The 27,186-nt window shown below is 43.3% G+C and overlaps 1 protein-coding gene across 1 annotated transcript in view; it reads right to left on the minus strand.

The window, feature by feature from the left end:
* The window catches only part of CA10 (carbonic anhydrase 10), an 834,819-nt gene that overhangs the window by 159,444 nt on the left and 648,189 nt on the right, over window positions 1–27,186 (minus strand). The window contains 2 exon segments of the mRNA XM_029600669.1: window positions 11,398–11,459; window positions 11,462–11,582. Of these exon segments, the coding sequence (XP_029456529.1) occupies window positions 11,398–11,459; window positions 11,462–11,582 (183 nt within the window).

A 27,186-nucleotide genomic window follows, 5' to 3' on the forward strand; every position in this document is an offset into this window, starting at 1 on the left:
GATGATAGAAGGAGGTACTGTGTTACTGGTTGCCAGAGGGGCCATTAGCTTGAGAATTTTGTTTTCAAAAAATTGAGCAAGTTCTGTGCATCTTGATTGTGCTTGATCATCTGGGATAGTTGGTGAGGTGGGTTTTGTGAGCTCTGAGACATATGTGAACAGCGCTTTGGGATCAAAGGAAAAATTGTGAATTTTGTGGGCATAAAAATCTCTCTTTGTGCGAAGGATGTTGTTTCTGTAGTTGTGCATGAGGGTTTTGTACTCATTCAGTGTAGTGTTGGAAGGATTCCTCCGCCATGCGTGTTCTTTTTTTCTCAATTCTAATTTGATGGTTTTAGTTTCCTGCGTGAAACCATGGTTTTTTGGTTTTGCAGGCTGGGTTGATCTCTTTGGTTTTTTGGGGGCAAAGTTTTTCTGCCACCTTGTTCGTAATGTTGTGCCATGACGAGGTGGCTGTTTCTGCGTCTGAAAGGTCAAGATTGGCGAGTTCCGAAGATAGGAGAGAGGTGAGGTCCTCTCTAGAGCATGAGTTCCTGTAGTGAATTGTGGTTTTGGTGTTTGGAGATATGGGGTTGTCCTTGATACAGAGATTAGTTGTTATCATCAGGTGATCTGACCATGGGATAGGGGAGCATTGTGGTGGGGAAGATTGTGAAAGGCCTGAGTTGATGAATATAAGGTCCAGAGTGTGCCCTGCTTTGTGTGTGGGACCTTTAACAATTTGAGAGAAGCCCATAGCCTTAAAAGAAGATAGTAGCATATCGCAATTAGCGGATAAAGGGAATGTTAAAGTCTCCTAGGATGACAGCTGGGGTGTCATTTTTTAGGTGTTTGGCGATGAGTTCAATGAGTGGTGATGGATCTGAATCCAGGAGACCGGGAGGGGCATATATTAAACAAATTTGGAGCTGTTTAGAGCTGAAGAGGGCAAATTCCAGTCGAGAGGAGTGAATAGTGGTCTGTAGGGTTAGTCTGAGCTCCTTCTTTGCAGCTAAGCAAAGTCCTCCCCCTCTTTTTTTGGGTCTGGGTATGGAGTAGATGTCGTAGCTGTGAATGGGTAGTTGGTTAATTAGAGGTAGGGTCTGTGGGTTTCAACCATGTTTCGGTCATAGCACATATATCCGGTTGTGTGTCCTGGAGATAGTCATTGATTATGTGAGTTTTTTTTGAGATTGATTGAGCGTTAAAGAGTGTTAGAGAGAATAAGGATAGTCCGAGGAATTGGGTGAGAGGGGTTGTCATTATTGGTATCAGGCGTTTGTGTTGGAAGACTGAATGGTTGGCTGGTTTTATCCGGTTGTTGTAGAGGTTTTTGATGATTGGGATAGGGAAAATGAGCATGGCTGAGGTCCCAGAAGATTGAGGCTGTACAGGCGGGTGTGTGCACAGTGGTTGAGATGAGGGCACTTGGAATGCTGTTTGGACGCAATGCTGGGGTTGAGTGCTGGAGTTGAGTGCTGGATTTGAATGCTGGATTAGGGTGTTGGAATTGAATGCAGTTGAGTGCAGGAGCTGAATGCTGGAGTTGATTGCTGGAGCTGAGTGCAGGAGCTGAATGCTGGAGTTGACTGCTGGAGCTGAGTGCAGGAGTTGACTGCTGGAGCTGAGTGCAGGAGCTGAATGCTGGAGCTGAGTGCAGGAGTTGACTGCTGGAGCTGAGTGCAGGAGCTGAATGCTGGAGTTGACTGCTGGAGCTGAGTGCAGGAGCTGAATGCTGGAGCTGAGTGCAGGAGTTGACTGCTGGAGCTGAATGCTGGAGCTGAATGCTGGAGCTGAGTGCAGGAGTTGACTGCTGGAGCTGAGTGCAGGAGCTGAATGCTGGAGTTGACTGCTGGAGCTGAGTGCAGGAGCTGAATGCTGGAGCTGAGTGCAGGAGTTGACTGCTGGAGCTGAGTGCAGGAGCTGAATGCTGGAGTTGATTGCTGGAGCTGAGTGCAGGAGCTGAATGCTGGAGCTGAATGCTGGAGCTGAGTGCAGGAGTTGACTGCTGGAGCTGAGTGAAAGGAGTTGACTGCTGGAGCTGAGTGCAGGAGCTGAATGCTGGAGTTGACTGCTGGAGCTGAGTTATATGTTATATGTTTGTAATCACTGGATGTTTGCTGGAGCTGAGTGCAGGAGTTGACTGGATGTTTGCTGGAGCTGAGTGCAGGAGTTGACTGCTGGAGCTGAGTGCAGGAGCTGAATGCTGGAGTTGATTGCTGGAGCTGAGTGCAGGAGCTGAATGCTGGAGCTGAATGCTGGAGCTGAGTGCAGGAGTTGACTGCTGGAGCTGAGTGCAGGAGCTGAATGCTGGAGTTGACTGCTGGAGCTGAGTTATATGTTATATGTTTGTAATCACTGGATGTTTGTAATATGTTTGTAATCAATGTTTGTTATATGTTTGTAATCACTGGATGTGACGCTCAAGTTTACTGGCGTCGGTTGTTGAACCTGCTGTCAGCCACGGGTTCGGAACATGGACGCCAGCAAAACTGAGCGTCCGTTTTCCAACCCGCAGGCCGCGGGCATTTTTTTTTTTAAGATTTTTTTTTTAATTTTTTTATTTTTGGGGCCTCCGACTTAATATCGCTATGCAGGAGTTAATTTCTGAGAGTAAAATGTGCGGCTTGGCTGCACATTTTACTTTCTGTATTGCGCGGGACTAACTAATAGGCTCATCAACATGCATTTGCATGTTGAGGGCGCTATTAGTTTCGGGGGTTTGGATGCGCATTTTCCACGCGCTGTTTCCTCTTACTATATAAGGGGTAATAATAGCACGTGGAAAACGCGCATCCAAATGGGGGCTAATGGTGCGCTCGGCCTGAGTGCACTGTACTGAATCGGCCTGCATGTAAATAATATACATGCTGTAAGTGATATTTTTAGCAGGTCCCAAGTTGTGGCATTCTCTACCAGAGATGTTACACATAATAACAGAAAAAAGTTTCAAATGTGAACTGAAAACATGGCTCTTCAAAAAGGGCATATGATTGAACTTAAAATATCAATATGCAGATAACTTCACTATCAAAAATCATAGATAATGTTTTTAGAATTAGCAATAAGTAAAGAGCGATGTAAAGTGTATTACGACAACTTACTAATACGACAAGGTTATTGAAACAGAACTCATGTACTATAAACTACTGTCCTAGCCCCTGCTTAACACGTATTTGACATAGAATATGTACTTGACTGTGTGTTGATCTAGAATATGAATGTTGCTTTTGTAAACCGCTGTGATCTTCTTTTGGAACGATGGTATATAAAATGCCTAAAATAAAATAAATATTTTTACCTTAGAAGACTGTACTTTACATGTTCTTTTTTCCTGTAAAATATGTTCCTATAAATACATAATTTGTATATGTGTGTGGGCAGTGATGGATATAGGATTGTGCTGCCCCTGCCCCCCGGACAAGTGATAAAAGAGCAGAAGGTGTACGGCATAACCTTCTTTGCTCCAAGGTCTCTTCCTCCCTGAATGACAGAAGGATTGGGGCTGGATTAGGGAGCAGAGTGGCTTTTCTTTTCTTCCTGTGTGCACAGGACAGGAGGGATGGGCCAGGGCTCAAATAGTAGAGCGTTTTTTCTTTGCTCTGTCCTTTCCAGCCTCCCCTTCCCCTCCTGTTCTCTGCACTGGGAGGGCAGGGGCTGGAGCAGGAAGCAGAAGAGTGTTCTCTGTTGAGTAAGATTAAGCACTGATGGTAGGTAGCAAATCTTCAAATGGCCTGCTGCTTCCTCAAATGTTTGCTGCCCTAGGCACAGGCCTAGTGTGCCTATTGGAAAACCGAGGCCTGTGTCTGGGGAGGGTGGGGCTTGGGATGTGTGCAAAGCTGAAATGTTCCCTTGTGGTGCCTAATGACCTTGCACCAGCCCTGGCTGAAAGAGAGGAGGTGCAGGGGAGCTACGATGCAGACCTTCAGATACCTAAAAGGTTTTAATGATGAACAAAATTCAAACCTTTTCTGTTGAAAAACAAACAGTAGAACTCGGAATGAAACTCCAGGGGAGAAGACTCAGAACCAATACCAGGAAATATTTCTTCACGGAGAGGGTGATGGATGCGTGGAATGCCCTTCCGGAAGAGGTGATGAAGACGAAAACAGTAAAAGATTTGAAAAAGGCATGGGATAAACACTGTGGATCCCTAAAGGCTAGAGTGGGTAATGAAGAAAAGGGTGCATGGGGGCAGCAGCTACTGCCCCTAACAGAAGGCATGGGGATGGCTAACCTTAGCCAATTAGCTTTCATGATTTTGACACATCTGTAACATTGCTCTCCGCTTCAACGGTGGGGGTGGATGGGTGGGAAGGGGAATTGGATTCAGACAACAGCCCAACACTTGAGCCCTGACTTTTATGGTCCGGGATACAGATGTTCAGACATTAGAGACAAAGCACAGGACTGTTTCTAAGGCCAAGTGCAAAAGCAAAGCACATTCAGGCAGCATTGTCTGAATTATCAAGAAGGCTGCTCACCCTGTAAAAATGTTGCTAGCAGTAATTTTGTTATGAGTTTGACAATTGCTTGGTTTTGATTATTAATATTACTACCCTTAACATAAAGCACGGGGATAACTTGCACGGAGCGACATTACCATAAGAAACTGGCTGGGCAGACTGGATGGACCATTTGGTCTTTTTCTTCATCATTACTACGTATGTTAATATGTTTCCAGCAAGCAGCTGGGTTTGTAGCTGCACTTCAGCCAGAGTTTAACATGAATATGAGTACAGGCTTGTCTTCACAAGCTCACTTATGCTTTGCAGCAAGTTTTGTGTAAAGCTGTTTTCATCTGTAACTGAGAAGTGTTGGTTACACAGTGCCTACGCCTTAGTCACTAACTAAGATCATTAGTCACTGAGCGGGAGGACTACCACAACGAAGACTAGACACCTTAGACTGTCAACTCCTGGGACAGTTCAGAGGACACAGACTAGAGAGAAAAGCCTACAGACTCTAGAGCAGTGGTCCCCAACCCTGTCCTGGAGGCCCACCAGCCAGTCAGGTTTTCAGGATATCCACAATGAATATGCATGAGAGAAAATTTGCATGTACTGCCTCCATAACATGCACATTTTCTCTCATGCATATTCATTGTGGATATCCTGAAAACCCGACTGGCTGGTGGGCCCTCAGGATGGTTGGGGACCACTGCTCTAGAGGGCTGGAAGCACTTTATCTTTGGGTAAGAAGAGAAGCTATTTAGTAGACTTAGACTGCCCTTATCTGGCCAGGTGAAGAGTTCTCTACTTTATTTTAAGTTATTTACAAAATCCAGGAACCTTTATAGACAGTGTGATACCTTGCAAAATGGTGTGTTCAAACTGGACCTCTGGCCTCTCTCTAGCCAGTCCGGTTTTCAGGATATCCCTATTCAATATGCATGAGATAGATTTGCATGCACTACCTCCAATATATTCAAATCTATCTCAGGCATAGTCATTAGGGATATCCTGAAAACCTGACTGGCTGGACAGGGTGGGGAGGTGCAAATTGGTGGTGGTGGGGGCAAGCACTGATTTAAGCACCACTGTTTTAAAGGATCAAGAAAATGAAGTTGTAATACATGAACGTTTGAGACCTCAGAGATCCTTTCTTCAGATGTGACTGCAAAGCTGGAGCAAGGAGTTTTGTTTTTTTTATCGAGGGAATATTTTGGGGTGGGAATTCCACAACAGAGTTCACCAGGAGATGTCAAGTGGAGATGAGATTAGCATCAATGAGATAAAATTAGCTTAGTCACTGGAGGCATTAGAAATGACACAGACAAGATGTCAAGATAACACAACATCTGGACTAAGCAGACTGTGTTAGAGGCTCTCCTAATGAGTCAGGAATCCAATGTGACAGTGTGGGCCTTTATTTTTAGAACTGAAGAGATATACTTCTTTTGCAATGTTGCCCTCCTTTCCTGTGTATTTTTAAATTTACCTTGGAGCTAATGTGCATAACTCAAGGCCTGAGTTTCCTGGTTGGGTAATGTGCTGTCCCTTCAGGTGGTAGAGTGTTTAACAGTCAACAGTGCTGTAGTCAGCTCTGGAGGGCCTATTTTGGTCCTTCACACAATGACTCCAGTTTTCTCCAGGACAAAGATGGCTACTAGATCAATAAACTACTTTTTAATCCCAGCAGAGCCGGAGGAATCACTAGGCGAGCTAGGTCTGTGCCTAGGGCGCTGAGACTTAGGGGGTGCCACGGCAGACAGCCAGCCCCCGACTCACCCTGCCTCCCCCCACAGTGCCACCCTCCTGACGCCCCCCCTGGTGGTCCAGCGGTGGACCCGGGAGCTATCTGCCACTCCGGGGGCCTCGGCTGCCACTAAGCAAAATGGTGCCGGTAGCCTTCAGCTCCTACCATGTGACAGGGGTTACCAGTGCTCCCGGGGCCTTGGCTGCCACTAAGCAAAATGGCGCCGGTGGCCTTCAGCCCCTACCATGTGACAGGGGCTACCAGTGCCATTGGTTGGCCTCGGCACTGGTAGCCCCTGTCACATGGTAGGGGCTGAAGGCCACCGGCGCCATTTTGCTTAGTGGCAGCCAAGGCCCTGAGAGCGGCAGATCGCTCCTGGGTCCTCCGCTGGACCACCAGAGGGGGCGTCGGGAGGGTGGCACTGGGGGGGAGGCAGGGCAAGTCGGGGGCTGGCTGCCTGCCACGGCGCCCTCTAAGTCTCAGCGCCTGGTTTCCAGCTGCACCGATCTTCCTTTCTTCGGTCATGTGATCAGCTAGACAGGCTGCTCCAATCTTCTTTCTGTGTGTGTGTGTGTATGTGAAGTATATGTGAGAAAAGAATGGTGCTTCTGTGTGTGTGTATGCGGTATGTATGTGAGAAAGGAATATGCCAGTTTAAAAAAATGAAATGTGATAATACATATACCTCAACTTTTGTGCTGGTAGCGCAACTTTTGAAAAGTTGGATGAAAGATGAAATTACTGAATTCTAAGCATCCCTCTTCTGGAAAATAAAATTTAACAAAGTGGGTAGAGCCAAATACTAAAGCAAAAAAAAAAAATTAAAATATTTAAAATGTTCATCTCAGCAAAATCACAAATTTAAGAGTGATGCCAGGTGGGGTTTGGGATTTTTTTTGAAGCATAATTTAAACATGAAGACTAGAATAGTTCCAAACTGAAACGGTTTTGCTTTTTTTTTTTTAAGCCTTTAGAAAATGTATATTTTTAAATGACTAAGACTGGACTCTTCCCATTTAAAAGGGAAGCTGACTAAGGATGTCTTTCTGTTCCATATCTCCCACATGAATAATCATATGACTGATAGTTTGAAGAAAGACACTTGCTTTATTGCCTGAAAGCGTAAAACAAGAGAAGCTGTATGGTGTGGGTGGCTGTCCCTTGGGAGGATAGAACCTGAAGGAAGGGTGTCATTTCGCCTTCTGATAGGAATGTGGTTTTCTTATTTAACGGTTGGGAGCATCACTTTCACTTTTAGTAAAAGTGAAAAATGCTGCAAGTCTGAAAGCAAGGTGCTTCTGTGAGAGTGTAATGTGTATGTGAGACAGGGAGGGTGCTTCTGTATGTGTGGTGTTGTATATGTGAATCAGGGAGGGTGCTTGTGTGTGTCAATGTGTGTGTGCGAGAGAGATGGAGCATGTTTTTGGCTGGCTTGTGGCTGTGAGAGAGGGCATGTGTGTGATTGAGCCTGTTTGTATGTGAGATAGAACATGTGTGAGATTGAGAGCTTGTGTGTAAGTGAAATAGAGAGAGCATGTGTGTGATTGAAAGCCTGTGTGTAAGAGAAATAGAGAGAGCATGTGTGTGAATGAAAGCCCGTGTGTAAGTAAGAGAGAGCAAGAGCACTGTGTGATTGAGAGAGACTGGCCAGAGAGGTGACATATGTGTGTGTGAGAGAGACTGATCAGGGAGATGACTGGTATGTGTGTGCTTGTGTGTGTGTGAGAGAGAGAGACTGGTTGGGGAGATGATTGGTGTGTGAGAGACAGAAACTGGTCCTGAGGGTGTAACTGGTGTGTGTGTGTGTGTGTGTGTGTGTGTGAGAGAGAGAGAAGAGACTGGTTGTGGTCCCTAAGAAGAGGACTGTGAGGACAGCTTCAGTAGCTACTGCTGCTTCTGGTGTGGCCTGCAAGGGAAAGGAGTAGGAGAACTGCTGGAGAGGGTAAGTAAAGGTGGTTTTTTAAGTTCATTTTTCTTGATTGACTACCATTTTAATTATTGGGTAGTATGTGATGTGTCTGCTGTTTAAAATATTTGATTGGTGTCTGGTAAAGCTTTCAAAATTTGCATGAGTCTTTAATTATTGGATATTCTATTCATCAGCTATTTTGAAATTATTTTATTTGTATGATTTTATAATTATGATTAATGATTTATATATCTTGATTTCATAGATTTGTTTCACGAGGAATGGTGAAATTTTTGTTTTTCCATTGTTACACTGTATAGAGTCTGGCGTGATGCGTTTTACAGTTCAGTTTTTGTCTGCACATTTCTATTTATACTTTATGTGGCTTTATTCTATATTTTGTGAGGGTCTGTTTCTGCTCTGTGTGTATGACCATGGTGAGAGATTTATTTATTTATTTATTTATTTATTTATTTATTTATTTAAGTGTTTTTATATACCGGGATATGTTGGGAACATCATCTCGGTTCACGGATAACTAAAACTGCAATACGCTTTTCAGAGAACAAATAACAAAGTGAAAGTAAATAATGTAAACCGTGATAAGTTGAACAAGTAACATAACATGCTATATAGCTAACTGGTTATAACGAGAATGATAATTCAAAATAAGCATGAATATTTGGAATAGATGGCAGGGAGAATTTTTACAGTGATTATGTTGAGGCGGTTAAGCTAAATGAGGGTAGCAAGGCATAATAGTAACAAATGTAATAGGAAATCGGACTTAAGCCAGGGGAGTGGAAGTTAGCTGAGATGAGAAATACCTGGATGAGATAATGGAAGAAGTGAGTGAATGGTGGCAGGTGATATGGACAGGGTCAGGTGTAATAGGAGAGTGAGTGGGTGAGGGGGGAGCAAGCTGGATCATACTGGGTAGAGAGATAGTATGTTCAAGGAGAGAGAAGGGTGGTAATTGGGGGATAGTGAGAAGGGATTAGGTGAAAGCCTGTTTAAAGAGCCAGGTCTTGAGGTTCTGTTGAATCTTTTTTGACAAGATTCTAAGCGCAGGTTTGGGGGCATTCTGTTCCAGAGGGTGGGACCAGCTAGGGAGAGGGCACGTGTTTTGGTGGATTTGAGTTTGGACAGCTTTGGAGAGGGAGTGTGCATCATGGCAAGGTGCTGTGCCCTGGTGGGTCTGTTATGGGGGCAGAGTCGGAGGTGATCTTTGAACCATGACAGATTCTGCTAGCATATAGTGTCTGTATAGGGATCTATAGCAATCGGGTTTGTTTTGTTTCCTCAGGTGGTGTATTGGTATTCTAGGACCCAGTGTAATATTTACGCTTGCTTTTTCATAGGTAGGGTTATTGTTGTTTGAGTCCTTGGTGTTATTACTGTTATGTTACGATGGGATTGCAGTATAGATTTTGAGTGTCTTTTTTGCGGGGCATTGTGTTAGTTCACAATGTGCCTGGCAGTGGAAGGTGTTTGTGCTGCTGTTACTGTGAGGTGACACCAGAATTTGTAAATATCTTTTAGTATGATGAGCTGTAAGGGAAACATCCAAGCTCCATTGTTTGGGGGAATTTCAGAGGATGCACAGAGTTACAGATCTAGAGGTGCAGGATTTGTATTGACATTCTGTCCCTTCCTGTATATTCCAGACTTCACTCTCATAGCCATATAGAATTAGTTGAATGAGGCTATCAAATAATTTTATAGTGTGAAATTGGCCAGCTTTTTAAAATTACGCAGAAGACCCTTTGGAGTTTTTTATTAACACTTTTTTTTATAACCAATTTTAAAGCAGGATCCATGCTATATAGATGGGTGTGATTAAGAAATGTCATTTTGACTCCCGCCCCCCCAACAATTCTTATGTCTAGAGATGCCACTGATTTTCTGTGACCTTAAGCATTAGTACAAGAAGGATTTCGGGGGGGATGCTGGAGAGGCACACAAATGCATTAGCCCCCGGGCACTGGAGACCCTTGGTGCACCACTGGGTGCGAGCCATATGGGGCCGCAAGCGGTGGCAAAGAGGAGTGGAGATTTGGCGGGCCGCGAGCAGTGCCCAACCTGCTTGTGACCCAGAAAACCACACAGTCGGCGGGCGTGATCGAGAATGAGGTAGGAGTTGGGGCCGAGACCGGGGGGGTGGCGGTGCGATCCAGGGGGGCGCAAGGGAGAAGGCTCGCCTAGGGCGCCTAATCCCCTTGCACCGGCCCTGAATCCCAGCACATTGGAACCTCTTCCTTAAAAGGCATTCTCTGTGGGCTTTAGTTGCTTATCCACAGCTCCGGCAATGGGTTAAAAGCTAGCCCCCAGGTAATGCAACACACTCTGCTTCAGGACTTCAAGGACACTAAAGAAATGGTAGAAAGAGAGAGTCGGATGCAGCGGGAGAGTTTATGATGTACTGCATATTATTTAACCTCTCCTTACTGCAACAATGAATAACAAAAGTCTTTTGTTTAGTTTAGTTTTTTTTCATTTCCCGTGTCTGTGACTTTGGGGAATCACGCCTCTGATGTTCTCCGGTAACCGGTAGTGCTGTACTGAGCTGTAGTGCTTCTGGAGGACCAAGCTTTTGTGCCCTGTTATCCTGATGGTATTATACTTTGAATTCTGCTCTTTGAATGCCGTGGCCATTCTTGACCTCGTTCAATACTGTGGAAGTGGGGCTGCTATGTGGAGGTTTACTGTTTCAACTTCCATGCTATTCACCGCCTCTACCATTGTCAGCGTGTGCAGTCACACACTGCAATAAAACATTTTTTTGAAATGCATTTTTTTATTTAATAAAAGGCCTACAAGATGTTACGAGAGCCAGTTGCCACAGTTTGCTAGTTCCTGCGCAGAGGTTTAAGGATTCCTCAGGCCACCAGTGGACCAGCAATGTTGCTGACTTTCAGTTTGTGGTTCCAAAGTATCTGCTGACAGACATACCACCAAGTCAAGTCAAGAATATGAAAATAAGATGTCAAAACTTATGCAGAAAATTATTTTCTGGTTTTACTATGCTCATTGGCCTCCCTGCTAAGGTACATGACAGTTTTCTGCTTCCTTGCTCCTTTTTCCTTATCTTTAACAGACATGCTTGCTCTGACTTGAAGCATAAACTGATGTGCTGAGAAGTATGGTGCGGTACACTGCATCATAAACCCCTTCACGGTTTTCTCTCTTATACAAGTATAAATTGTCCAGGAGCTGCAATTAGAGGGATGTTACTCTTAGGCAGTGAGGAGTAGCAGCCATGCAGGTATTTGGATGGTAGCTCACAGTGGAGTCCTAGCACACTGACATACCTCCCCAGAAAATGCTTGTCCATTAAGGAGATGCTCTGATCCCTGGCTATCTTCACTCCCAAATGTAACCGGATTTCTTCCAGGCGGTGGCTATAAGTCATGGGCCCTCCAGATATGTTGACTAAGTGCTCTTTGTCTACTCGTAGGGATACATGCCTCCCGGTGTTGTACATTGTTCCACCCACCTAGAAAAAAAAATTACAAAATTTTTTTTAGACATGGAAATCAATTTTCTGATGTGCAGAAAATAAACATATACATTTGCATGTAAGCTTTACTCAAATGCAATGCAAATGCAAAATGTACACCACTTCCTGTCTCATTTTGTCACGATGTGTTTATTTGATAGGGATGTTTAGCAAACAAGCTGCCAGTGTCTCAAAATGAACTGCTGAAAAGAAAAAACCCATCACAAATGGATTGCAGATTAGTTGGCAATGTAATTCCTCCAGGAGAAGTATCTTATTTTTTTCCCCACAAGATATATATATATTTTGGGCTGTCCCCCTTCCGACCCCACAGATTTCAGATTGAAGAAGAATAGTAAAGATACACTGAAAACAAATCCATCCTCCAATAAGGATCATAGTACTAGCACGCCATGGATGATATCATGAAACACGTTGTCATCCACTTGGGGACGGTAACTTTTAAACAGCGCATGGGCGTACATGTAGTGCGTATGCTGGCTCGCGCAAATAGATGCGGACATTTTATGCCATTCTCATTTATATGCATGTATGTTATAAAATCGGCAGTATGTGCGTACATGTGCGTGCAGTTTTATATGTGCACGCAAATGTCACCTGTACCGTGTAAAGTGGGATTTTGCTAGGCACGTGCGTCGAAGCAAATACCCATTTCCCCAGTTCGTTCCCAGTTCGCCCCAGTAAAGGACAGGACCTCCTAACCCCCCTAGCTAGATAGCCTCCCTTTTACCCTATTAGCCCTGACCCTTCAAACCCCGCTGATTAGCCCTGATTGTTTTTATTTTAAATCTTACACGCCATCCATAGCCAAAGTAAAGTTATGCGGCAGGGGACCTGGCACGCTTGTGCGCATAAATACTTAGGCGCACATTTCAAGTGACCTTCCCGGAACGCCCATGTCCTGCCCATGCTCTGCCCAGACCACACCCTTGCCGCGCCCATTTTTAACTTTTTGATTTGTGTGCGTACAGGGAGATACATGTGTACTTGGGTGCTTCTAACAAATCCGCGTGGCGCGAGCCAGCCAGAGACACGCACATATCTCCTGGCTTTGGCGCGTGTAGGGCTTTTAAAATTCACCTTAAAGAGTTTATTTCATTCTTTACACTCACTAGTCCAGTTGTAATAAAGAGGTGATGTGTTTACAGGTTCTTTGTCAATTAATTATCAATGGAATCATGGGAAAAAACTTAGATGTAGGGATTCCTTAAGGGAATATATCTAAAAATAACTGTTCTGTAACCACAGCATTAATTTAGTGAAGACACAGGAATAGTACAATACACATTTATAATACAGGGTGTATTTCACCTTATGAGCTAGAATCATTGGTGTGCAGATCTTCTGCAGTAATTACCTGCGCTATAAATTTAACTAGATGGCGGTTAATACAGTTGATGAATTGGTTGGTAATCTCTAAATGCTACCCTGTTGAAATGTATTCCAGTAGATACCTATCAACAGACACCATAAATATTTGTTACTGGGGAGAAGGAGAACTATTACCCATGAGAAGTACCTGTTTTAATCATGATGTGTTTTTTTTTTAACTTGGCATTTACTCTTAACTGAGTGTCTGTGAAAGCACAGGCAGATTTTTTTCTGAATCAAATTTTAGTTGGAAAAACTAAAATTACAATAGCTTCTGTGTTAATTGTGGAATATTTCAAAATCATTGACAGAAAAAAAAAACCCCCCAAAGCAGTGAAACATACTTCTGAGATAAGACTTCATTTTTTTTTTCCATTTCACCTGGTAGTTCCTTTCTGATTCTTTGGGTTTCCAACTCCAATAGAACTGGCTGTTTACTGGGGTTATGGCACTTTGAGCCTTCATTTATATCTAGCTGGGGGTTCTATCCTATTTTTATACAGTGTCCCCTCCTTCCATCTAGTCTAGTCACTGCATTGACCATCCTTGACCAGGTGCCACAGACCAGGTGCTTGACCAGGTGCCTGGCGAAGCCCTCTGCTTGCTGCTTACCTCGGGCTTGCCAGGCACTCAACTCATTCCAGAGGGGGCGGGACGTGAATGCCGCCTCTGCCGCATCCTCAGTAGCCGGGCTCAGAATGATATATTTCTGAAGCTTTTGTTTTCTTACATCTAATACTAGCTTGCATTAATCAAAAGGACGGGCAAATATAGTATGCATTGCTACACTTTAATTTGAAATTAGAGCCTTGACAACATTACGTATTACATTCTGCATCACTGTAATTGACGTCGCTTCAGTATCACTTTATCTCGGATGCTAATTACAATGTCTAAGCAACCTATTTAGTTACATGCTGCAAGAAGTTTCATTATTAAGATGGTGGTATAAAACTGAAGTTAATAATAGAGAAAACATTTGGGATTTATGTCTTATTACTATTTACTAAGGAGAATGGTTTCATTTGTCTCTCAATGGCTTGCAACGGTAGTGTGACTTACAGCTTGGATATAATTATGCCTTCTCCCAGTATACAGTGCATTTTCAGAAATTATTGTCGTTGCCTGGAACCATATAAAGTACCCATGGCTAAATCTTTCAGACTTAGATGAGTATGCCATGGGCAAGCTCAGGATACCCAGCATAGCTCCATCAATTTACAAGAGTGTTCATCATTTTGATGGCTGAGAAATCCTGCAGCATAAGGAGATATGCACATGTAAGGGGGTACCAAATTCACCCTTCACTAGGGTGCATCAGTGCTCTCAATAGACCTTGAATGCAGTGACTGATGTCAGAGTAGGGGGTGATAGGGTAGTTGGCATTCCCCATTGGGAGGTGTCTGCAATTTAACAAAACTCATGTGCCCACTTGAGTACAGGGCTCTTTGGGGTACATGTCTCAACAGAGGTGCTGGTCTTGGGTCTCACCCTCCAAGAGGAGAAATTGTAATGGCAGAAGGTGACTCTCTCAATAGAGAGGTACTGAAGGAGTGTCTTGCGCAAGGTTGGGGTGCCCAGGCCTCTGAGACAAGAGAGGGTCTATTGAGGAGTCCAAAGGAGGATTCCTAGTTTTCCTGACAATCCAACAGAAAAGGATTTCTTCAGATGAGTAAATTCCTGAGATTCTGAGAAGATACAGAGAAGACCTCTATATCTTCTCAGAATAACAGGAATTTACTCCTGAGGAGTCCCCGCTCCTCATCTGTCCAGGGAAAAGAGTGGAGTTGCAATCTGGAGTCCCGTGAAGAATAAGACTTCCAGGCTTGGAGGTCTGTTTCCTGAGCTGATACCCAAGGGGGAAGCATCAGCTTTAGAAGTTCCTGAATTATTCTGAGGATTGCTCTAGTTGGAATACAGGACAGTGGCACCTAAGGAAGCAGGTATCAAGGGAAGTGCCCAGGAGAAGGGGGTTCCTTACTTGCCCAAGCATTTATTACTGTAAGAGACAGAGTTTATTTTCATGCTTTTGGACTATATTTTTCTGTACTGTTTGGTGCACTAAACCTCAGTGTACTTGAATGCAGATTTTTGCTTCCCTGCAATCAGTAACCAGTAAAGGACTTTATTTTTTGGGTATCTTCTGTATGAAGTATAATTTGGTGATCTTGACTGAACTTGAACTGAGCTCCAAGAGAGGAAAAAAACCCCTTAAGGGCCTTGAAAGATTGACACTTCCCCCTGTGTGGGAAGAAACCCCAGGAGACACGGGTTCTGTGTTTGCCCATGACCTCCTGAGAGAACCCCTGGGCCCAGCCAGAAGTTGGGCAGGGGCTACACACACACACAAAAAAATGGAGGAAGTGTGTTTTGGGGTCCTCTTAGCATCAACAGCAGAAGCCAATGTCAAGTGGTTTGTAAAAATTGCAGGTGCTTAAGATGCTATTACATGGAAGACTGCAGATGGAACAGTTCATAACTGCCCAGTACTGGCAAGTAGCTGTTGCAGATGTCAGCAGCATACAGAAACAGAGAATATGATGGCAAACGATGATCACAAGGCCAGTGTTGCCTATTCATGCTCCCTTCCTACTGTAAAAGTCTTTGACTTGACCTTGTTTTTCGCCAATGTAGATCATCTGTCCTGGTCTCAAGCTTTCTTAAATTCCAGTACCATTTATCATGTTACTAGGAGGTGGTTCCATTCATTTACCACCCTTGCTGTGAAAAAAAGTCTTCCTTAGATTACTCCTGAGCCTACTCCCCCATCAGCTCCACATGACAATCCCTTGTTCTCAAACATCAAAATTCTTCATGCCTTCACATTATTTATGCCATAGGCTCAGGCTCATTCCCCTCTTCTCCTCCAGGATATGCATATTAATAATCTCAAGTCTTCTTCTCATAGGACTTTGTGGTGAAGATGCTGCACTATTTTGGTAACCATCTTCTGGGCCTCTCCTATCTGCTTATAATCTTCACTATAACCCTAAACTACTACTACAGAACTGTTAAAGAGGTAACAATTCCCCTTGCTCAACTTCTCTCTGAGGCCGACCAAACAAATCGCACAACCCCGAACCTCGCCATTACCTTAAGAACATAAGAACATAAGAAATTGCCATGCTGGGTCAGACCAAGGGTCCATCAAGCCCAGCATCCTGTTTCCAACAGAGGCCAAAAACAGGCCACAAGAACCTGGCAATTACCCAAACACTAAGAAGATCCAATGCTACTGATGCAATTAATAGCAGTGGCTATTCCCTAAGTAAAATTAATTAATAGCCATTAATGGACTTCTCCTCCAAGAACTTATCCAAACCTTTTTTGAACCCAGCTACACTAACTGCACTAACCACATCCTCTGGCAACAAATTCCAGAGCTTTATTGTGTGTTGAGTGAAAAAGAATTTTCTCCGATTAGTCTTAAATGTGCTACTTGCTAACTTCATGGAATGCCCCCTAGTCCTTCTATTATTCGAAAGTGAAAATAACCGAGTCACATCTACTCATTCAAAACTTCTCATGATCTTAAAGACCTCTATCATATCCCCCCTCAGCCGTCTCTTCTCCTTGCCGCAACCGCATTCACTTAAGAGCTGCTTCAGAGCAGATGTGTGTGCTCCAGCAGGGAGGACACTTCACAAACACAGCGTTGACCCACCGACCAACATTTTATGCTTGGTTTTCGAGAAGCACTCCGCTTTCCCCCTTTTTGTTTCCGATCATTTCTAGCTACTATGAAAGCCACCACAATATCTCAGTCTCATACCAAAGTTAGGCATGATTCATCAATTATACATGCCTGCTGATAAATGCTTTCTTTCATAAAGCAGACTTAAAATATTCAGGTAAGAGATGTTACATTTTGTAAAAAATGTTAATTAGTGCTGCATTTACTTTTAATTCTATATGATCATCATACTCTCAGCTATTCATGAAGACTTTTCAAAGAATTATAATTCCTTACTTTCTGTTATACCAATGGTAAATTATGCGGAGGTATTTACATATACAGTTTTGCTACTTAGGGTGCTGTTCAAACCAGAAGCTTTGAATATTGATAAAACAAGACAAAATAGTCCTACTCCAAAATACTGTTGTAAAAAAAAATATATATAATGAAAAAAAGAAGACATTAATTATTTTTATTTTTTTTGCCCTGACCTGTCTCTCTTAAACTGTTTTATTTATATTTTATAATCTTCCTTATCTAAGTTAGCCTACAGCAGAGCACAACAAATTAAAATATAAATACATTTACAGTATATCAAAAAATATAAAAACACAATATCAGAATGTAATCCACTTTGAAGTGCTCGAAAAAGTGGAATGTAAATAAAATAAAGTAAAATTAAATAATAAAATATATTTTTACAATAAAACAACATAGCAGTGCCTAAAACAGGAACAATAGCAGCCATAAGCCAATGACATAAATAAAGCAAGCTGACTTTCGGGATAGAAAAAATGGGACATTGTGCCCACAGCAAACCCAATGTACAACACCTGAGAGCCTTTTTGCAGTGACTCGGATGCAGATTACAAAGTACTGTAAATTATTATGTGAGAGAGTTCCTAGGCTAGTTATTAGGAAAGAGAGCTCTTATACCAGACATGTGCAAACTATGGCCCCCTTCCAGCCCACAGATGCTGCATTTACTGGTCCAATGCTGTAGCTCTGAGACTGTCCATGCTGATATTATCAGTAGTAGCAGTTCAGCTTTTACTGATGATAGCAGTGGCTGGGCTGCAGCTACCATGTGCCATTTCCTCTTCCCTGTGGACCTCCTCCAAGTCTGGCATGTGCGCCGCAGGTGTCACCATTGACATCGAGGCTAATTAGCCAAAACCCTCATATGATTGCAATGAAATGGTTCTTGGGCTCAACCAAGGGCCATTAGAGTGAAATAAAAGCATAGGTGCCAGGTCTCCTTTACAGTGACCAGGGATGGGGTAATTTGTGTTGAGTTTAGCATTCCAAATCATTTTGGAAAGTTGGCTCCTATAGGTGGAAGAGCAGCAGAGCGGCCTACACTGCCCACACCTGTTCCTTCCAAGTGAAAAAAGGTCTTAGAAAAAATGGTTTAGATGTTAGCACATATCTTGCTGAAAGACAGTTAGTAGTCTTGGCTATAAAGCAATACAAGTCTTGTGGCTAATAGGAATGGATATTCCTTTCTCAATTTTGCCTGCATCTCTGGCACTAGCAGACTAAGGTTGTCATTTTCCAAAGGGATCGCCTGCGAAATCCGCACCGGAAGAGGAGGAGTTGGGGCAGACTCCACGACGACTTTGCTGACGGCGAAAAGGTAGGACACCTTATCGCTGCCAGCTGCACGCCCAATAGCACCACCTTTCACGGTGGCGCTTTCGCAGGCCCCCCCCCCCCCGGTACTGCACGATTCATAAAGGCCTGCGATCTTAGAAAATCCAGGCCTAAGCTGACTTTTTAAAATTTCCTCAGGCCACATTTCTGGCTCTTGCCTGCTCCAGGGGCTGGAGGCTGGCTCCTCTTTTCTCTGGTGGCAGGGGTTGTGTGTGTGTGTGTAGGGAGGTGGGAGCAGTCAAGAGCCAGACTCTTACAGAAGCGCAACCCCAAGTCCCTGGAGCAGTCAAGAGCCACACAAGTGGACTCAGGGGGAAAAAATGTTTGGCCTCTCTCATTTTATATGTTAGTGGGTTTTTTATCCCTTCCAGTGTTATGAACAGTTTGGATGAAAATTTAAGAGTATATTTTTGCAACAAACTGTAAACATGGCAATCATAACTAAAAGAAAAAATAACTACCTTATCCTCAAGGTTACTTCTAAATGTTTTATAAAATCACAGGCTAGCTTTTCATAATTGTGAAAACCCTGTCTATAAAAGCAGAGGAATGTTTGGTTGCCCTTACATTTATTAAGGCATCGGTACCCATTAAACGTGACATTTTAATGTATTCGGCTACCGTGGCAACTTGCTGGGGTTGGTGCACATGTGCTTGTGAATATGAATTGTTGTGCATTATTCTACAACACATTAAAGCACCCAATTACGGATGATTTCTTTTGTAAAGTGGCCTTGGGTATTTAAAGTTGTTTTCAGATAGGAACTGACATGCCAAGGAAAGGAAATTAATGTAACCAGAAGGGAAGATGCAAAGCAATTTGGTTTCATCTGATTCTGGCTTTCATGCTTCTCTACTATCCGAACACAGTTTCAAAATCTTGTTTTCCAAGTGCACTTGGGGAAAAAAAAAGGGGATTTTAAGAGTTTTTTCTCCACCTTAGCAAAAACTGTAGCGAAGTCCAAGGAGAGGTAACTGTGGTCCTTCAGAGCTACAGACTAATTTGGTTTTCAGTGTTTCAGCAATGAATACTGATCAGATTTGCTTCCCAAGAGCAGCAAACAGGTCTGAATATCTACAGAGGAATATTCATGGGATTTATTTGCTTAAACTGGCTCTAATTTAGGGTTATGTTGTAAAATAGATTTAAAAGCCAGAAATCAACTTGGGGGCAGGTATCTATGGCAAGGGTGTCAAACTGCAAACATTGGAAACCAGACTGGTTTGTAAAACCTCAAGGAGCACTGAGAGGAGAGGATGACCTTGATGGTGGCTGAAGGGAATCGGTAAGTACTGCTTGGGGAAATTTTTAGAACTTAAACGTTTTGGGGTGAAATAAACTATTGAGGTATATTCCTTAGTTTGTTTGTGTGCCTTTATTAGAAGATATAGTCACACAAGGGTCAAAAAACAAAGAACAAACTACCTCTTCCTTACTGTAATACACAATGTACACAAGAAGACGACATATCCAACAATTAATTTTGTTTATTAATATGTACCCCAATTACCTAACATTAAAATCTCTCTAGCACACTCATCCATCACACATACACACACATCTAAAAACAATATTCATCAATAACATGAAATATTCTTTATAATGTCTGTCTTGTAATATAATTTCTAAAGGTTTTACAAAGCACTGATGTTCGTCCTAATGTCCAATGTCCAAAAACATCCAGAATAACTTTCCCAGACAGTATTTATATTTCTTCCTGATTAACTACTTCCAACAGACATCATTGGTATCTTCATCAGCCTCACAAGGATTCGATATATATCACAGTCATGGATGTTATTACTCTTGTTTCACATGCACAAATACCAGCTCTTGGCTCGTCATACCCTACATATGATGATTATAGCACCAGTTGATATCCAATTCTTCAAAGAATCTCCAAATAATAGATGATTACTCATTCGATCTGTATTGTTCATTCATATCCTATCCCAGAAGAGAATTCCCCATCCGGAAGTGACGCGTGCTTCACATTGGATATTAACTGGTGCTATAATCATCATATGTAGGGTATGATGAGCCAAGAGCTGGTATTTGTGCGTGTGAAACAAGAGTAATAACATCCGTGACTGTGATATATATTGAATCCTTGTGAGGCTGATGAAGATACCAATGATGTCTGTTGGAAGTAGTTAATCAGGAAGAAATATAAATACTGTCTGGGAAAGTTATTCTGGATGTTTTTGGACATTGGACATTAGGACGAACATCAGTGTTTTGTAAAACCTTTAGAAATTATATTACAAGACAGACATTATAAAGAATATTTCATGTTATTGATGAATATTGTTTTTAGATGTTTGTGTATGTGTGATGGATGAGTGTGCTAGAGAGATTTTAATGTTAGATAGGTAATTGGGGTACATATTAATAAATGAAATTAATTGTTGGATATGTCCTCTTCTTGTGTACATTGTTTATTAGAAGATAGGCATAAACCAGGAGTCTGTGTGTTTTGCATTAAATAGGTAGTCAGAGGGCAGGCAAAAACCAGGAGTTAAGTCCTTTCATGATTTTGTAGACTTCTATCATATCCTCCCTCAGTCATCTCTTCTCCAAACTGAACCTCTTTAGCCTTTCCTCCTAAGGGAGCCGTTCCATGCCCCTTATCATTTTGGCCGCCCTTCTCTGCATTTTCTCCAGTGCAACTATATCTTTTTTGAGATGTGGAGCCCAGAATTGCACACAGTATTCAAGGTGCGGTCTCACCATGGAGCGATACAGAGGCATTATGACATCCACTGTTTTACTTGTCATTCCCTTCCTAATATTCCACCACTGGTAAGAATGCAATGTGATACACAGGAAATTAGCCTAACCATGCCCATTTTTTTTTTTTTATCGCGGACACTATTTCTGCTATATTTATAGCATTTTGATGAATCTAGGCCTAAAGTTTTCCCAGATTCAAAGGCACACAGTCCTCTCTGTTCCTTACGTAGAGACTCTGATGGGGGTTTCCAAGTAAACTTCTTAGTACACACATGTTTCTCTGGAATTTCAGGTTGGAAAAAAGTCCCCAAAAACAGCACAAGAAGGGGAAAAACAAACCTCACTCTCCTTTTCTGGGCAGGAAAGGTGGTCAAAACTTCCTCCCAAATGTAATAAGACATAAATATTCTTCGCAAAATACCAGGTTTGGAACAGCAAGTCTTCTCCTCCCCAACCTTTCCCAGGTAAGGGGAAAATCCTTCTAGGACCAGGATGTTCACTGCAGATTCCTAATTGGTTTTATTCCACAAAAAAATCCCTTTCTCACCAAACCCAAGGAGAAAACTCCTTCCAGACCGAGTAGGTAATGGTCAAGGAGGTACCTTTTCCTTGGTTCCAATATATATGACCATGGGGCATGGATTTGAGAATAGAGAACATAGGAAGAAACAAACAAACAAAAAAATCACACCACTCGTTCTCCTTCCAAGACCAACTCAAAAATGCCTCACTACTCTAAACACCAACCTGCAAATCTATGCAGGCAGGAGATATCACTCCCAGCATCCACAGAGGATGTGCTGGTGGGAAAAATGGTACGCTCTATCTTATCTTCCTAACTTAGAACAAGGGTCCTTCATTTTCAGTTTAAACCGATTTTCACCCATAAATGCCAGAATTTTTCCAACGGTGACATTTGGTTTAAGTCGATATTCACCCTAATTTTAGGCTGATTCAAAAGCTGCTCCAGAGCTGCAGATGCAGTTTCAAGGTCTCCAGCCACTGCTGGAAGCCAGAGTGGGGCCAAAGCACCTGCTGTGTTTCAAGTCCCACCCCCACCAATGAAAACGCTCACCCTCCAGTACCGCCCCTACCATGTTTCAAGTACCCCCCTAAGCAGCCAAAGTGTCCGCAATCTGGAACTGTGAGTGCATTTCAAGCAGGCCCTGCCCACCAGAAACACCCCCGGCGGGCTCCCTGGCCCTGCATGAAAGCAGAAGTGCAGCCCTGCAGAGCGAGGGAGCCTCAGTAAGTTTACTGCTGAGAGAGAGAGAGAAGAAGCTTGGAGCCACCACTGGTAAGGATGAATTCTGTTGCAGTGTGTGTACCTATGGGGAGGTGGGTGGGTGGAATGGGGAGGGAGGGAGAGAGGGAGGGAGGTTCTCTGTCTGGTAGGAGGAGAGAGAAATGGGCCTGCTAGCAAGGGATTAGGGTAGACATGGGGTTGCTGCTGAGTGGGTGGGTAGGTGAATATGATAATGTTGTTCTATTATCCGGGCTTCTGTCTACCAAAATAAACTCCGATATTTACCAGAAAAAATAAGGAGTCATTTTATTTGAATGATTTTCTCTTTTTTTTTTGTTGTTATCATAATAAACCATGGTAAATTCCAGGAAAAATAAAGAATGATAACATAACATTTTAAACAGCTGCGCGAGCGTATGTATACGAGTGTATGCCGGTTTATGCCAATGGATGTGGCCATTTTATATCATACGCGCATATATGCACATATGGTATAAAATCAGCATTATACGCCTACATGTGTGCACAATTTTATATGGTCACGTGCATGTGTGTTTGGCACACATAGGGCTTTTAAAATCGACCTTTATGCTAGGGAATTCTAGTGGAGACCTAGTGTTTTACACGATTACTTAGAGCACGGTACTCTAGTGGGCCCTGGTGGCAAGTTTTGATATTTCTGGCTGCTCCCTTTTGTGTGAGGTCACTCCTTGGAGACACTACAGAATGCAACATCAGTCTTCCAGAGTGCTGCTTTAGGAGAGCCCAGGTTCCCTGTAGAGCAATCTGGAGGCTTCAGGGAAGATAATGGCAGCTATTTTTCTTGGATTCTTCCTGCCAAGGCATTGGGCAGTCCCCGAATGAGTGAATACAGTGGGGCACAGCACTGTTAGTGAAATCTCTAAAATGTGAGCAGCAATTGTTTGATGTGGGACTGAATAAATGCATCAGGCAGTAATGTCATGTGTTGAGGTACTGGCAGTTTTGGGATTCCTTTGAATGTATTTAAGTACTTCATGTCCGGAACCTGCATTCTCTGTGTATGATGTGCCGGGAAATAAATAGGACAGCTGGCCTCAAAATGAGTGAATCCCGTAGTTTTATTTGGCGCTGCATGAAGGAACGGAGGGTGGGGGATGACTGGATAAAGATTGTACACCCAGAGCCTGCCCCCTGTGAAATCCTGCTGAATTGGAAGGACGGTGTACTGGCAGGTTACACTACGAGGCTCTCTACACTAGTAACTGGGTAGGGTTAATTCAGGCAGTCGGAATCCTCTTGCACCCTTTGATGATTTCTGGGCACCCCCAGCGCCTATGGATGCTAAAAGTTTAGATCTGGCCCTAACTGAATTAATGTACTATATACAATAGCAACCCAAACCCTAAATAATTCCCATTTGTTGTAAGATCATATCCATACATAATTTTGAAAACACTGGAGAAAGATTTTTTTTTTTAAACATACCTGTTTTCTTGTTTCTTGCCTGAGCTTGCCCCTTTATATACTATGGGAAGTCCATAACTCTGACAAAAACAAGTTAAAACCTACCATTAATGCAACGCTGGAGACTCGGATGGAAATAAAATGCTGCAGATCTGTCCATATGAACAAAACTTACTTGGTAGATTAAAAGATGTAATAGGTAAATGCTATGAGGAGCAACAATCTGTCAGTTTCGTCCTTTTTGGTTTACAGATCTCATTTGTATAAGCGTTCTGCTTGCTGGTACAATGGGGTTTGTTTTACAGTATCAATAGGAGACTTAATGGAGAGAAGAAACGAGGCTGCTCATTTGGTCTCTGCGTTTGTTTTTTTTTCTCTGCAGAATTGCACTCTCTTCACAGGCCAATTCCAGCAAGGGCTGAGGGCAGCAGCTGATTGATTTATACTGGTACCTGCCAGCATTGTAGTTTCTGGGTTGGCACGAGTGGTGCACATACTGCTAAATTCTCAATCAAGTTAGGCTAATGCTATAACACATCAAGGATTGCAAACACTTGTGTGGGAGTGCATTCTGATTACGCTGGAAAGCCTGGTCTTGCTGTTCAACCATAAGTGTCTTTCCAGAGAGCAGTGCTTATTTGGTTCGGCTGGTTTGATCTCTGGCGATTCACCATTTCCTCTAGTCATGTCTGGCAACATGAAGCCACAAATTAACAAGATCCTAAATTACTGCAGAGTACTTAACAGAATAACCCATCTTTACTAAACCTGCAATGTAAGGGAATGTTTTTCAATTATCAAAAAAAAAATAAAAATATATATATATATCCTAAACAGAAAATACTCTAGAAGATACAACTCAGTTAAAATAGAGAGTAGTGTGAAATGCTTTTGACCTTGATAGTTTGTATAAAACATGGTAAGATGAACTACTAGAAAAAGGAAACAAAGTATTTTGTTATATTCAAACAGGCAATGTTCTGCAGTATTGTGCTCGTAACAAATTTACAAGCCTCATTATTTCTTTTCCTCTAGAATGGGCTGGAAGAATCATGTTGTCCATGCTCATATTCTAATGTCACGCTAATCTAATCTAATTTCACTTTGGGTCGTGCCTTTGTGTGGGTAAAACTCACTCAATATGTGTGACATAATCATAAATATACTACATAATACAGGATAAAATACTACATCATAGCAATTAATATATAATTTTAAACGTAACATAGAACAAGACATTACAGATAGTAAAGCATAAAATATATCAAAATCTGAAAATAGATGCATCATTATTCTGCTAGCACTGAGGTCCAAACTGCCCTCTCTCACTAAGGAGGAAAAGGCCATACTCCATAATTAACTAAAAATGAAACATACAGAAAACATCCTATCTTAATAGATCCTCATACCATATAATCCTGTCCCCCTGTGGATGAAGGGCATAGTAACATAGTATTGTAAGCAGAAAAAGACCAAATGGTCATTCAGTTTCTTATGGTAGTAACTGCCGCTCTGTGCAGATTACCCCCGTTTCTGTTAAGGGTAATAACTGCCGCTCTGTGCAGGTGACTCTTATGTTTCTGTTAAGGATAGTAACTGCCGCTCTGTGCAGGTTACCCCCATGTTTCTGTTAAGGGTAGTAACTGCCGCTCTGTGCAGGTTACCCCCAGGTTTCTGTTAAGGGTAGTAACTGCCGCTCTGTGTAGGTTATACCCATGTTTCGGTTAAGGGTAGTAACTGCCACTCTGTGCAGGTTACCCCCATGTTTCTGTTAAGGGTAATAACTGCTGCTCTGTGCAGGTGACTCCCATATTTCTGTTAAAGGTAGTAGCTGCTGCTCTGTTCAGGTTTCTCCTCATGTTTCTGTTAAGGGTAGTAACTGCTGCTCTGCGGAAATTATCCACATGTTTCTGTTAAGGGTAGTAACTGCCGCTCTGTGCAGGTTACCCCTATGTTTCTGTTAAGGTTAGTAACTGCCGCTCTGTGTAGGTTATACCCATGTTTCTGTTAAGGGTAGTAACTGCTGCTCTGTGTAGGTTATACCGATGTTTCTGATAAGGGTAGTAAATGCTGCTCTGTGTATGTTATACCCATGTTTCTGTTAACGGTAGTAACTTCTGCTCTGTGTAGGTTATACCCATGTTTCGGTTAAGGGTAGTAACTGCCGCTCCATGCACGTTACCTCCATGTGTCTGTTAAGGGTAATAACTGCTGCTCTGTGCAGGTGACTCCCATATTTCTGTTAAAGGTAGTAGGGATGTGAATCAGGTGATCGATCGTCTTAACGATCGATTTTGGCTGGGGGGGGAGGGAAATCTGATCGTCATGGTTTTTGTTTTTTTTAAATCGTAAAAAATCGTAAATCGCTGGAGGGCGGGAAAACCGGCACCCTAAAACCCACCCCGACCCTTTAAAATAAATCCCCCACCCTCCCGAAGCCCCCCAAAATGTTTTAAATTTCCTGGGGTCCAGTGGGGGGGGGGGGGGGGGGGTGTCCCGGTGCGATCTCCCGCTCTCGGGCCACGGCTGCGTTAAAAGAAATGGCGCCGGTGGCCCTTTGCCCTTACCATATGACAGGGCAAAGGTAGCGCCGGCGCCATTTTGGTTCCTGTCACCCGACGTCACGAGTGCAGGAGATCGCTCCCGGACCCCCCGCTGGACCCCCAGGGACTTTTGGCCAGCTTGGGGGGGCCTCCTGACCCCCCAAGACTTACCAAAAGTCCAGCGGGGGTCCGGGAGCGACCTCCTGCATGTGGGCCGTATTGCCAATATTCAAAATGGCGCCGGTGCTACTTTTGCCCTCACTATGTCGACATAGTGAGGGCAAAAATGGTGCCGGTGCCATTTTGCCCTCACTATGTCGACATAGTGAGGGCAAAAGTAGCGCCGGCACCATTTTGAATATTGGCAATACGGCCAGCGTGCAGGAGGTCGCTCCCGGACCCCCGCTGGACTTTTGGCAAGTCTTGTGGGGGTCAGAAGGCACCCCCAAGCTGGCCAAATGTCCCTGGGGGTCCAGCGGGGGTCCGGGAGCGATCTCCTGCACTCGTGACGTCGGGTGACAGGAACCAAAATGGCGCCGGCGCTACCTTTGCCCTGTCATATGGTAAGGGCAAAGGGCCACCGGTGCCATTTCTTTTAACACAGCCGTGGCCCGAGAGCGGGAGATCGCGCTGGGACCCCCCCCCCCACTGGACCCCAGGTAATTTAAAACATTTTGGGGGGCTTCGGGAGGGTGGGAGATTTATTTTAAAGTGTCGGGGTGGGTTTTAGGGTGCCGGTTTTCCCGCCCTCCCCTCTCCCCCGATTTACGATTTTTTGACAATAGATCGGGGGAATTGTTATTGTATCGTGGCTCTACCGATTTTTGACGATTTAAAATATATCTGACGATTGTTTTAAATCGTCAAAAAACGATTCACATCCCTAAAAGGTAGTAGCTGCTGCTCTGTTC

Source organism: Rhinatrema bivittatum, chromosome 4 (genome assembly GCF_901001135.1).
Source record: "Rhinatrema bivittatum chromosome 4, aRhiBiv1.1, whole genome shotgun sequence".
NCBI lineage: Eukaryota > Metazoa > Chordata > Amphibia > Gymnophiona > Rhinatrematidae > Rhinatrema > Rhinatrema bivittatum.